Source organism: Varroa destructor, unplaced genomic scaffold (genome assembly GCF_002443255.2).
Source record: "Varroa destructor unplaced genomic scaffold, Vdes_3.0 BEIS01000002.1, whole genome shotgun sequence".
NCBI classification, from domain to species: domain Eukaryota; kingdom Metazoa; phylum Arthropoda; class Arachnida; order Mesostigmata; family Varroidae; genus Varroa; species Varroa destructor.
In genome coordinates this window covers 51,224,561-51,238,557 of record NW_019211455.1, presented here as the reverse complement: position 1 = coordinate 51,238,557, position 13,997 = coordinate 51,224,561, and the positions used below count along the sequence as shown (strand labels likewise).

At 44.2% G+C, this 13,997-nt stretch overlaps 2 protein-coding genes across 6 annotated transcripts in view; one reads left to right on the top strand and one right to left on the bottom strand.

Annotated features, from left to right (window-relative positions):
* Window positions 1–13,997, top strand: part of siz (Brefeldin-resistant Arf-GEF family protein schizo) — a gene marked incomplete in the record, with an annotated part of 514,736 nt that overhangs the window by 75,509 nt on the left and 425,230 nt on the right.
* The window catches only part of LOC111244257 (uncharacterized), a 59,751-nt gene continuing 46,636 nt past the window's right edge, over window positions 883–13,997 (bottom strand). The window contains exons 1-2 of one of the 5 annotated variants that reach the window (XM_022791144.2): window positions 6,849–6,987; window positions 884–3,211 (exon numbers count right to left, since the gene is read on the bottom strand). In XM_022791144.2, the coding sequence (XP_022646879.1) occupies window positions 2,384–3,178 (795 nt within the window). In that variant the 5' untranslated portion in view covers window positions 3,179–3,211; window positions 6,849–6,987 and the 3' untranslated portion in view covers window positions 884–2,383. Of the gene's footprint in view, window positions 3,212–4,486; window positions 6,820–6,848; window positions 6,988–13,997 lie in introns of those variants that run through there. The other 4 variants (XM_022791140.2, XM_022791143.2, XM_022791141.2 and 1 more) reach the window with 4 other exon arrangements.

Below are 13,997 nucleotides of genomic sequence, written 5' to 3'. Positions count from 1 at the left end.
TCGACCTATCTGGTAGCGGCCTACCAGCCGTCAGGCTATGCTAGCGAAGAAGAGTCCTACCGCTATTTAAACAAATATAGACTTCCGAATCCGATTGCGTTGATAAGTCTACGCATCTGAAGATTTAAAAGGCTATAAAACAAACACTAAAAGAAAATTCTGAACCGTGTACTGAAAGAAGTACTGAACCGTGCTCCTCTCTCAACTATTGCAGAGGCCTCGGACGTTGATTATGGGGTTAAGTGCCATTAGGACATGTCGTGTGAGGATTCTAGATTCAAATTCGAAGTGATGTGCTTACCCCCATTGGCATGCTGACTCTAATCGGACTTCCATTTAAATACAGAGAAAACACGGTAGCAGGATCTGTATTTCGCTTATTATTAGTACTACTATCATTATTGCTGTTATGCTCGGGTTGCCAGCGGGGTAGCACAGTTTTGAGAGAGTGGTTCTTTCCTATTAGAACGACCTTCAACGCAGGGCAGGAGTAAGCCTTGTAAAATTTCATCTGATGCTCTTTTTGAATCTTTTTTCGAGATGGCCATATCTGGTCCACTTCCTACATGAACCTCTGGCAACGAACGGTAATCGTTTTATTATAGAGTCTGACACTCACCACTCTTCGGTTATCAAGCCAGCAGAATTTCGAATAATTTTTTCCACTCACAGGGGATACTTCGGCGAAGGTAAAGCTAGCTAGGACATAAGAGAGAGCTCTTGAAAATAGTCCTGTAGAAATAGTTGGTGGGCTTCACACCAATTTGGGGGCTTTGCAGAAGCGACCAGAAGTTTTGCAGTTTACAGAAACAGCGGAACCTCATTAATTATAGGAACGATCTGCTGCTTTGTTGTTGTTTTACGTACTCCGAGCCTAAATAATTAAATTATTGCGATGTTTTTATATATATATATATACATGGACAGTTAACTGGGTAGCAGGCGATTATAGTTATAATGTAATAATAAAACACCACTAATGTATTGGTTAAATAGAATGCGTTAATAAAATGTATTAATTTCAACAATGCGACAATTTCTCTCTCTCTCTCTCTCTAGATTTTGCGTAAACTTTGTTTTTATCTTGTACAATCATATGCAAATAAAACATGCAGCAAAATCTAATGAGCATGCATGTAAGACTATTTTTTTTCTCAGCCTCGTTCATATAGCAAGTTATATGGATTATATGTACAAACGACCTTTAAACAAATAAACCTATGTACAAGGTAACATTTTTTTGCATACAGCATCATTAGGTCCTGCTAGTTATTAGACCCCTGTTGAACTACCCCTTCTACTTATCAGACCCGCACCGCACTGAAGTGTATTCTTATCATCGAATCGCTCTATATAGCACTACCTTTTTTTACACTAATATTTACCGCTTTCTCTGATGTTTATCGTGTGCGCTACTTTCTGACCAGCTTTTATTGGTGCGTCGACCTTTAGCCTCCGGTGGTGCATTTGTTGCCACTGAAGTTTGCTTGGCAGTCTACATTGAATATGAGAAATTTATAAACGTAATCTATAATAGATTGTAAGTGCTATTTTGTTAACCTCTACCGGGTAGTACCGACGTCCTCCGTTAATTCGGCATTACGTTATACGATATTTTACCTCCTTTTATATAGCGTTTCTTTTTTTATTTTATAAAGATTAGTGGACCTTCATGTGGCCTTCGCCTACGGTTAACAATACCGTCATATCGATTTTTCACGTTGCCTGAGTACATAGGAGGTTCTGAATGCGTGAGCGCGCCGGTTGACCTGTCGTTCGTATCTCTATACGGAATGTGCGAGTTCTCTGTGTCCGCAATGGCTCCCTGCAAACAGATCTGTCCCAGCACATGGACTGTTAAGAAGCAGCAAGAACAATTTCTACGCTGCCAATCTATGGCTTGAACTACAAATCTGTCAGTCTGCTTTGCTACGACCCCCGTTCGCGGTTATTGGTTCGTAAGTCTGATAAGCTTCAGCCGCCGGCTGGAAAAATTATTTCGCATGATGGATTTTACTACGCAATTAAGGCGCACGTATTACGCATCCTTGATGTTGTTTACTCGATCTTGAATTACTAACAACGCCCGGAGTGTGCAAACGCTGCGGCAATGGTTCTTGGCGTTGCTGACGTTAACGCCGCTACTTGGACCTCGGCAAATTTTTCGAGCTGGGCATCTACGGCAGTTGCATTATCAGTGGCTGCTGGGTCAAACGTATAGTAGTTAGGCAAGCAGACATGTCTCGATTAATTAATTCAACACAATGGTGATGATACGTTGGTACGAATGGCCGCATGTGTCGTTCTCGTTAGCTACTTCATTTGGCTCATATCGACAGTCGTGGGTGGATTTATGGAATTCATTATCGCATTGTTCCGTCGGCTATCTTTTACGCACTTTGCCATCGAGATGGATGGCTGATGAACATGCTTGCACAGCATCTTCGAAGCCCTCATGACTATCTTCGAGTAGTGATGACAGTGCCAGAATGTACGAGCTAGCTACCCGCAAAATGGCTAGCTTGGATAGCTTCTGCCCGTTAGAATAGGCAGGTATCGCTTTTCGGAGAGATTCGAAAGCCGCCCCTATGGTGTGAACTCGAGTCCTTTCTCTCGCATTGGCCTCTATACGTCGCTGCCGCACGACTTGGCTGTCACTTTCTAGCTTGATCCTTTTAGGCTGGCTTGCAACAACGACGTTGATAGATGCTGGCCTTGACGAGGATAGTGAACTGCCGCGAGAGACACCTACATCGCAATTAGACACTCGTGAAATGGTGCTGAACGTTTCAGTACCTATTTTGAAGCTGAGATCGAGGCTTCCGTCCGGACTGATGGTTCCCAGTCGTAAGCCTGAGTCGTGGGAACCCGGCCGTTCCTGATCGCTAACACTGGAATCACTGCAGAAGCTGTGTTGCAGCTCGGAGTGACTCCGCTCTTTTGGATGAATCGTTTTCCGTTGGTGCTGCAAAAGATATTTGCGGGTGATTATGGATGATGCTGGTGAAAACGATGGGCATGACGATGAAGACTGTCTAGACTCCAGAATCATCTCGACCCCTGAGTCTTCATCGGACACCTCTTTCGCTGCGTCTTGAGCTGCTGAGGGTGCGGTTGTGACTTTGCCAATTACTGTTCTACGTGCCTCACTTGCTTCCGTTGTTTCTGAGAACGCCATGCTTTTGCTCTGAACGGCAGTTGGCCTGCTCGTCTGCAACGCATACACATACAAAGAAAAATACGGAAGTTAGTTAACGTAAAGCTGGTGATTTCTTGAAGCTCTGGATCATATTAACTAAAATCCACCATGAAGCACCACAAGGCAACAGCTACTAAACACCAGATCTCTTCCCAACACATATATAAAGGACCTTTTATGGTTTGCTAGTTCGATTGCTACTGTTTGCTAGGACCATCTCTCGCCCTTCCTGCCATTCCCTTTCTTTCTCTGTATCAGCCTTTTGCATAACCTTGTCTTCATAACTTAGGTATTTGGTGCGTGTGTAGATGCTGCCAGATCGAAGTTGTTGGCCGTTATCAACGTAACGGTGGCTAAGCGTTGCGAATGGCTAGCATCTGTATTACATCAACAAGCACATGATTCGTGCATCGTGGGACGCGTACGGAGTAGTTTGAGACCGCGGCAGCAGGGTGACGTTGATTCGAACCGTGGATGCCTGTCGTTGCCAGCAACGACAAGGAAGTGCCCTCGTCGACAAATCGGTCGCTTCGTCCTCCGAGCGAACAGTCCGTTCGGTGTTTTGAAGGGAACCCTAACTAAAACGAACGCTAGCGGAGTGTTCTTTTAAAACGTCTAGTCGACGACAGTCGATTCGGAGCCATCCCGCATTCGTCTTTAGAAGACGAGACGTCGGACACGTCGGCACCGTCACCGACGCGCAGAAAACGCACAACGAACGGCACGACCTAAATATATCCAGCCATGTACAGCGCACATCCCGCACATGTTGATCTCACTGACTGCTACTTTGAGCAATACTACAATGGGCGGACGTTCAAGCAGGTGTCTTTTGACGATGTCTGAATTCGTCCGCGCGGGTGAGGTATAGCGCAGGAGATGGAAGGGCGACACACACGGTACATTTGTCAAATAATTAGATAAACCTTTAAGGCTACACAATCGAGATATTAGCTTAAAGTCGAATTAGGTTATTGAGAAATGTATTGGATAATTCGTGCCTAGCATGCGCTTGTTCGTGAAAACTGACTTCAATATCTTGGCCCTCTTTAAGACCGCGCCGATAAGTGACATCGGCTGACACATTGCAGTGTAATATCTGATAGCCATTTTACTTAGTATAAAATATCCAACGCTTGAAATTATATTCTTTCGAAAAAGGGTTTAATAGGAGGTTTGTAAAAAAAATCTAATTAAAGGTCATGTAATTAAGAATTACCTTCGATTCGCAATTCAAGTTACTTTGTACAAGTTAGCTAAATACAAAACGAGACGTATTGTCCTTACTGTGTTGTACTATTCGTTAACGTGCACTTAAGCGCGTGCTCACTTTGTCCTTTTGATAAGCTTGAATGACTATCGTTTTCTTTCCACTGACGTAAAAATACATGCAGCTACTAGAGGTCCGATAGTGTTGCAATCACCTATATATTCGAATTGAAAATTTGGCCACAAATACAAACGAACTCTCCTCGTGCATCGACATACATAGTCCTAGCTTCGCCAATTTCCTGCCAGTCCTGTTAGTCAAGTAAAGCTTTTATATGTCATCCAAAACACATACTCGAGCCGTATATGAGCAAATATTAGTATTGAACACCTTTACTAGCCAAAATACAGGAAAACTTCCAGTTTCGACCGACGGCACATCGAAGTGACGCTCACGAATAGCTTCCTTAGATGGAGGGGCGAGTTACGCTAGTACTATTATAGTCCCTGGGCAATGAACTCGTTTTAAGCCTTGTCTCATAGATAAACAACAGCACACGATCACCGATGCTCCCTAATCACAATGTGGCAAGCGTCGATTGTGTCTATGGCCGTAGTCACTGCAGCAGCAGCAGCCAAACGTCGGCTGAACTTCTGCTACAGATGGATTTTTGATAGAGCGACTTCTCGTCACCTTTAAGGAAATTCATAATTAAATAGAGGTACCCGTTATAGCATCACAGGCGCTCATAGAAAGCTAGTTAATTGCTTTCTAGTGAAGTCACTTCAGCTGGCGATAAACAACCGCTCAAAACGGGCCACAGCGTTCTCGATGGGCTGACGATGTGAGCTTTGAAGAATCCATGAGGAACGACGTAGTTAGCGTATGAACGGAACTGATCAATGACAGTAGCCTGCCGGTACTTTCTTCGAGTGCGAGTCTTCTATAGCAAAGATGAAAGTTTCGTGGGGGCCGTACAGACGGAACAGGTTAAATAATCGGCCAGCATTTGCATTGCGTTCACAAGTGCTAGTACCTAAAATGACGCTTCGCGTGCGAAGATTCCTGCAGGAACAGAACAGCAGAGTTTGTTACACAGTGCTGTTACAAATCGTCTGTACATCACTTTTGAAGACACAATCTATATTATTTAGTGTCAGCAGCAGCAGCAGCAGCATGTTCCACCGCCGAGCAAAGACCGAGAGCTGATCAAGGACACACACGCAGTCTCCCTTCTTCCGTGTCTATTTTTCTAGTTGTCGTCGTCGTCAATGACGAAACTCTCGGGGAATCCTGTAGCGCACCAACAGGTGGTACGGAGAGGGTCGCGCACAGTCGCTGAGCCGCTATACGGCAGCTGCCGCTGTTGTTGAATTCGCAGCCGTCATTCGTAGAGAGCGCAGAGCATAGTAAAAAAGAGGGGCCTAGCACTGACGGACAAATTCCAGATGTTCTAATATACCATTATTGCTACCACTTGGCTAAACGGCAGCGCGTGACGAGGCAACGTGACTCTGGAATGGCTTTCAGGGACTTTATGATAGAAGAGAGAGAGAGAGAGAGAGAGAGGTATGTGGGAGGGGCAGTCAATTGGTGCTACGGGACCGATGATTCGCAGATGATCGCTTCGACGTGCGTTATGATGATGGCAAGAGTCTGCAGATGACAGACCACTGGAGATCGCAGTTTACACGACTCTCCTTCGTACGTGCGACTTGAAATAATGTTACTGCGCGTTTATGTCAATGACGAAAATAAAGACGGATAGCAAGGTGAACGTAACGCATCAAACGGGGCAAAGGAACCTTACTGATTAATGATACTTTTTAATACTAGTACAACTTTGTTCGAATATTCATTAAATCCAACACGATTAAAAGATCACTGTGGCCACGCTTGTCACATTCCCGTGTCCGTTTTGTTGGCCTACTTTAATTGGATTCGTGTTATAATCGATGAATCTCGGCTCGAATAGATACACTTCTATCTTAGCTGTTTGGGTTCATAGCGTCTACGGCCTGCACACAGCAAGGACTGAGACCAGCTCCCCTTTTGATTACTTCCGAATCTGATATAAGTCTGTTGCCGTTACTCACATGAGCCGTTCTCAGGTTAGCTAATCATAAAACTGCTGGCAATTTTTCCTACATGAATAGTCGGATAAGGGAGCACGCTTATTTGTAACGTAGATTTGTCGCCCTAAATCTATACTACATTAAGTAGCACCAGCAAAGGCCAAGTTTGCACCTTAGGGAAACGTTTCAGTAAAGGTTCCTGAAGGCCTTCGCACTCTTTTTGGCTTTCTGTCCAACTCTACCTTGCAGGGTGTGTCTCTTCCTAGCGAAATAATTATAAGGCCTGGTCGCCGTCCTGGCCGCTCATCAAGTACACAACAGACACAACACGTAATAGTAAGGAAAACAACCGCGTGACGATTACCAATGCAACGCCGCTCGCGACGAACGGAGCCAAGGGTGGCTCTGCGCGCGTGGTTTCGTTGTCGGACCGCAGTCTATTTTGAAGAAAGAGTGACTAACGAACACACGCGCGCTGCCATCGCTGCTTTTGACAGTAGTAGTAGGGGTACCGTCTGCTGCCACTGCCCCAACTACAGTAGCCCCATAAAATTCATTCCGCGCGATACAGCGCCAACGTTTCTGCCACTGCCGCGGCTACTGGTACCTGCAAAAGCACTAGTATTAGTAGTAGTAGTAGTAGTAGAAGTAGAAGGAGTAGTAGTAGTAGAAGTAGTAGTAGTAGTAGTAGTGGTAGAAGTAGTAGTAGTAGTAGTAGAAGTAGAAGGAGTAGTAGTAGTAGAAGTAGTAGTAGTAGTAGTAGTGGTAGAAGTAGTAGTAGTAGTAGCAGTAGTAGAAGAAGTAGTAGTAGTCGAAGTAGAAGTTGTAGTCGAAGTGGTAGTAGTAGTAGTAGTAGTAGTAGTTAGTAGTTAGTAGTAGTAGTAGTAGTAGTAGTAGTAGTAGTAGTAGTAGTAGTAGTAGTAGTAGTAGTAGTAGTAGTAGTAGTAGTAGTAGTAGTAGTAGTAGTAGTAGTAGTAGTTAGTAGTAGTAGTAGTAGTAGTAGTAGTAGTACTGGTAGTAATACGATGATCAATAGTTCGCCGGCATTTCAATGGAGACTGTGCCGGTGGCAATGGTTTCGTCGTGTTCGGATAGTGGACTCACGCGGCGCGCGCCATCTGGTCGTCGGTAGCGATGGTTCAGCGCTAAGATGTCATCAAGCAGGCAGGCAGGCAGGCAGGCAGACATGCAGTCCCATAGGTCGTTTTAGTTGCTGTTGTCGACAGGCGTTACTCAAGTTTTTAAAGGACAACGGTCCCATTAGCAGCAACAACAGTCGTAACAGTGGCGGTAGATGTGTCCTAGTAGTTGTAGCAGTAGAAAAGAATCTCTAGCCAGAACAATGCAGAGCAGTGCAAGCAAACCACCAACGGACGGAAACAGCAACGAGGAATGGTGATAATTGTGTGAAATATGCCAGATATATATGCATAAAAGTAATATACTGTTGAAATGGGATAGTCATTTTGTATTTATGTAACATTGGCATGCAAGTGTAAGAATGCAGTTTCTTCTATAGTGGTGTAAACTTGTACTAATAGCTTTTCTGTTTGTTTGCTACATGGTATTTTGTTTGTGTTGTTGTATGCAGCGTTTGTACTAGATTTGCTACTGGATTCCTTGTTTCACTGACGTTGAAGATTAGAAGCTAGAAGAAACACGCGACTAAAGAAAAATAATATCGGGAACTTAGCTCAAAAATGACAGTGACAACTATTAGACTATCAGCGTATATAGGTTCATGGTATGGCGCATCACTCATCAATAACTGTCATCCAATAACGACCATATAGTTGCCCTCTCGAGCTTTCTACAGGTACTGGCGTTAATAGTCGAGGCATATGATCCGAGACTAATACCAGGCTGTTACTAGTGAAGAAGGAAATTTGATCAAATAGCCAGAATCTATTTAACAATGCTATATTGGTGTTGACCGTTTGGCGCTCGCGAATAGCTGCGTCGCCCGCAAGACAACTTAAACGTGAAACAACGGTGACTCCGCTGGAAGTTGCTAACATAGGCGGCCTGACAGTCATATTTTGCTTTCTTTGTCTATGTAATAGGCAGATGTGACGGCCCACTCCTTGTTTGTAGGTCCTCTCAAGCAGCAGTAAAGGCCCGAAGCTCATTGCGGCTTTCTGTTACGTTCGACGCTATTACTGTTGCTGTTTAATGTTGCTACATATCACTGCTAGCATCGAGCATAGGGTAGTGAGCATCTGGCCTGCAGATTTTAATACTACGGCTTATGTGGTGCCTGGTATTTGTCCAGTGACTCGAGACGGCCACATGTCTCTCAAAGAACAACAACAGCAATAGAATGATCAACAACTACCGAAGCTTGGATGTACCACATTCTCTACAACTATATATATATATATATATATATATATGCGCTGTGTTTTGTCGGCAGCTTTATTACAACAAAAACAGCATGTAACAGCTTATAAGGCGGCCGACCATGGCTCCCAGAAACAGCACCTGAATCGCGTGTAGCCCTCCTCATCCTTCTATTCGAATGGCTGAATTGGAATCGATATCGTTACATGAAGATATTACGTGTACTTCTGCTGCAGCCACCTACTACTACTGCTGCTACCGCTGCTGCACTCCATGTAGGTGCATAATACAGAAGAAGCGGACTCGTACGTCTCTGATCATACCGACATACCCCTTAGCCCCACCTCCATTCTTCACCTTTTTGTGTGGCATGCCCCTCACGTAGGTAGTCCGTTTCTAATAAAATTTCCCACCCTCCTTCAGCAAAGGCTGCACGAAAAGTAGCAACAGCGGTCACGGTAGATTGCCTTTATTGTTTTTCTCCGGCAACGCAGGTTCACCTGTCGTCCAGCAAACCACCTGCTAGGCCACGGCCACTGCAGATGGTGGCTATCGGCCTTTCGGCGACGACATTTGTGGCGTTCGTCTACCGTGGCTGACGTCAGTCAATGCCGCGGCTGCCAATTACCATAACTATAGCAATCCAATGTTATACAGTTATGGGTAGACCAACTCCGCAGTGCTAGGCTTGTTTTGGTTGCTACGGTGCTCCGCCAGGCCTAGCATAATCCACCTGGACCTAGAAATCCCCTTTCGATGTCGATAGGTGCGTCGTTCTTCCGTTCATTTATCCCTAAACCGTTGGCCACGCTAAAATAAACGAAATACACCCTACTTTTTCAAGCGGCAACACCAGGTTTACCACTGGTATACCAATGAACCTATCGTCGGTCAACCGAGGCATTGCTACAACTACTGACCCCTCTGAAAGAGCGATAAAAAACGAGGAATAAACGAGTCCACGTTTCCGTTCTTTTCGAGCAGCAGTTGCCTATGTTATACACAACGCCCCTGACTCCTGCTGCAATCGTACCAGGAACAAGTCGCTTGACAATCGTTGCGTCACTTTGCCACTGCGACCCACAACAAACTAAAGTAACATTACAACAACAATAGCAACTGCAGCAATGGCGGCAGGGGCAGCAATACCAGCGCGTCGATCGTGAGCACACAGGAGACAAACGCGCAGCGCCTGTACGACTATACGCAGCGTTTCCTTTTCCACAAGCTCCGAGGCACACTTTGACGATGCGGTTGAGCTACTGCGACGGCAACAGCGAGTTCTGGCAAAAAGTAGGCAGAAAAGATGGTTTGAACGCGGACTTTTCGGTTTTTCTAGAGAAGGTAAACGTAAAATAGAGTAAGCTATATTGGTATGCAGTAAAACAGGGTCAGCGTAGTCGTATTCACTTCACTAATGCTCGCTTTCCGTCACAATCCACGCAAAAGGTTAAGCAATTGTTTCACGCACTTTCTACGATAGCAACTGAGTAGCTGTTGTTGCCTTTCTTGTGACATTGGGTCAGCTTAGTGACATGACGGTACAAATCAGAGTGGGCACCTAGGTAAGAAGGACGTCTTTTTCTATCGACCAAATTGTTCTAGCTTCTCATAACATCGCTAAGAGTGAATCTGCACGAGGCGGTTACCATGTGCTGTCCTTTTTTCCCTTGTTACTTTCTGCCAGGTAGCTCTACTTGACATGCAGGTGTAGGCAGAAAAAAATATGACGTACTACAGGACAACGACAGTAGAGGCAAGCTACAATATTGCGGCAGGTAGAAATCGATGAATATACCGATTTTGTGCTACAGCAAGCAGTGTTTCCGTAAAGCGCGAACACTCAGACGAAAAGCTCTATTTAAATAAACTAGGCGCTTCGCATTCATCTGTTAGAATCTCTTTTTGGCAAAAACGCTGCAGCAAATACTTAGCAGTCGTCGTTGAACAATGCACTGGAACAACAGCTTAGAATACCTTGTCTCCTTCCTGCCCCCCTATCACTGACCCTTACGGATAGATTTTCTTGCGGTATATATCATAGTAAGGTATATATTATGTAAATCAACAACGATACTCCGCATATTTGCTAAATGTTGCTTTTTGCCACGAAAACATTTCCGAAGTAGATCGGGCGATCGTGAAAGGCACTTGGATGCACCTATTAATTATTCGTTATAGTTACTATTTGAAGTCAAATGAGTTAGCTGAGCATATACGAGAAGCGATCTACTAAAATGTTTACAATATCCAAATCTACCTTTTTCCATAATGTGAATCCCGCAGTATCACCGATATTCTATTTACATGGATCTAAAAAGGGTTTGTGAGAACAACCTAGGTGGCTATAAGTTAAGCATTGACTACTAGGTAGGTATACGAGACAGACGATGAAAACTGTATGCTATTGTTAGTTATATAAGTTCTCCACAATTCAAGTTGCGACCCAGTCTGGAATGGTTGTCTGGGGCGTATCAGATGGCACAAAACTCCCGTCGAGCAACAAAACTGCGTCAGGTTGTGAATCCTATAATATTTCACCGTGTTCCTCATTCACGAATTTTCTTACAACAATACTATATATATATATATAATGACATTGTTGTATTCTGAACGGGCTCACCAAGCGATAAAAGATACTTACTATAGAAATCTCCGGCTGGTATATAACAGTGTTGAAATTATGGCAGCTAAGCTGACAATATGATTTTCGGAAACAGCCGGCCATTCAGGCCCAATCGAGGCTCAACAAGCGCTAGCTAGGTCTGTGAATATGATCTACTCAAAATGCAAGATCACGTGCTTCTGGCTTGTCTACGAGGGATCTATTCTAGATAGCAGATCCGTTATTCTTTCTGGGATTTGTAACTGTAGATTGCGGCCGTTACACAAGCTCAACCGCTAGCTTTACTGAGCCCCGTACGAGGATTCGTTCAATACTGCATTGGTAAAGATCGAGTGTCTGATGTAGCGCATGTCACCGTGAGTAAACGTTACGGCTAACGTACGCCACATCGAAAGTAGATGAGTTAAAGATAAACGCGCCAAATTCGATTAGCAGAAAGTTCTGCCACCTTCGTGCTTGGCTACCGCTTTACAGATGGAAGCCATCTTTGTTATTGTCCTTTCTAAGTAACACTCACAAATCTTGGTATCACACATTTTAGACAAAGTAAAATTCGGATCCAAATGAGTAATAGGAGCATCTATAATAGATAAGCTTAAGACTATGATTACTACTACTACTACTATAACAGACGAATGGAAAAACTCCATGGATGAAAGAATGGACGGACTTTTTTTTATTAGACTCGAAACCGTCATGGTCAGTATGCATCGAATTTGGCAATGACAAAGTAGGCGCATGGGGTAATTAAGCAGTGACGGACATTATGAGAGCTGTTTCAATTTTGACCATATATACCATATTACAGTGATGTAATCAAACGACACGAGTAACTTTTCAACTCTACTATTCGGCTGGTAATAGATTTCAAGTTCTGAGATGATTCTCATTTGTGGTAATATATATATATATATATAACGTTACAATCGATTAAAGATTAATCAACGCCTACAAATGTGGCTATTGACCATGATCTCCGCTTGTAAAGGTAAACAGATACGAGGATATAATTGATATCCACGATATCCTTTGATAACGTGTTCCGTGTTACGCACCGTGTATCCGGTAAACTAGAATTCTAGATAAGATAGACTGAAATTAGAGTTTTTGTATAGAGTTTATTATGGATTTTCCGGTAGCCAAGGTGGTCTGGGTCATTTGTAAGCAAACGAAAAAGGTCTAAAAAGTCTGGATATTTCAATATGCAATGTAAACCGATCATTTGATAGCACGTACCTGGCTAAATTAAGTACTCGATACTGAAAAAAAAAAGACAGACACCGGTCGTATGGCTATCTCGATCTATTAAAGCCTCTTATTGAGACACGACAATTTGGGCGAGTCGGTATTCGCTTGTCGTATGCAGTGGCAGAATTTTGTTCCTCTGTCGACTACGCGCGCGCTAAGACGCTAAAAACAGATGGTCTAGCGCGTAACAACAGCAGGCACGCGAGTGCAAAGTGGATATGACATCCAGCCCAACGATATCTTTCGGTGCGACATCATCAAAAGCCTAAAACCATCCACCACTGTCACTGCATTGAGGGGAGGCCGAGTTCCGACCCAGAAACCTCGAACGGCAAAATGCTCCGGAGTTAAAGACAGATGTCTCGACCATCAACTCGAACTGTTGATGCGAGATACCGATGTTGTTGCGGCCACAGGCGGCCTAGATCAGGGCTTGCTAACATCGCACCCGGCCGGCCGGCTGGCCAGTAACTCAGTCGGTTAAATCGCTCAACTGCGACGACGTACGTCTACAGGCAACGATTTGTGGTGGCAGGTGTTTGCTGTTAGCTTGGTCGGTCCGGGGGTCGTACGGCACGCCATTCTGTTATGCCGTACCTGAAGCAAGCTGTTGAGGTCTTCCTGTGGCTTTAATGAGAGAAAGATTCAGAGAGGGAGGAGGGTGGACGATTGGCGGAACCGCAGTTACGACATGTGATCATGCGACGACACCTTATGAAACGAGAGTTATCGTCAGTACATGGCCGTTAGCAAGTATACGGAGATATTCCTGTATGTCTACGCGCTCGGATGATGTCCCGAATTCGTGAATCCGCTGTCGTTGCTCGTAGGCTGGTGTATGCAACGGAATCGGGGCCAGCCAGACTTGGCAAATCCGCGAATTTTTCGGAACAGTGTGTCGTAGCAGCAGTAGTAACAGCATGTACTTAACATTTCTTTCTAGTCAATTCTGTAGATCATTGTCACTATTTTGCTGCATCCGACGTTACTTTTCGTCCATTTTACGGTCGTTCAATAACTCGAACCTTAATTCGCGAATATCATATGTCTTTTGAGTACTGAATTCGCTGGTAGGCTATTGTAAGCGAATCCGGCCGAGTTTGAAACCGAATAAACTTTGAAATACGCGCCGCTAGCAGACGAAATTTGGCCGGTAATTACTCCAGTGTTCTGGAAGCTAAGAGAAAAATAAGTTCAGAAAGAAAACATCTTTTAGTCTCGAAGATCAACGTTTAGTCGTTAGCTTCGAAAACTAAAGGGCTGCTAACATTCATGGAAGATTGAAACAAACTGTACGCG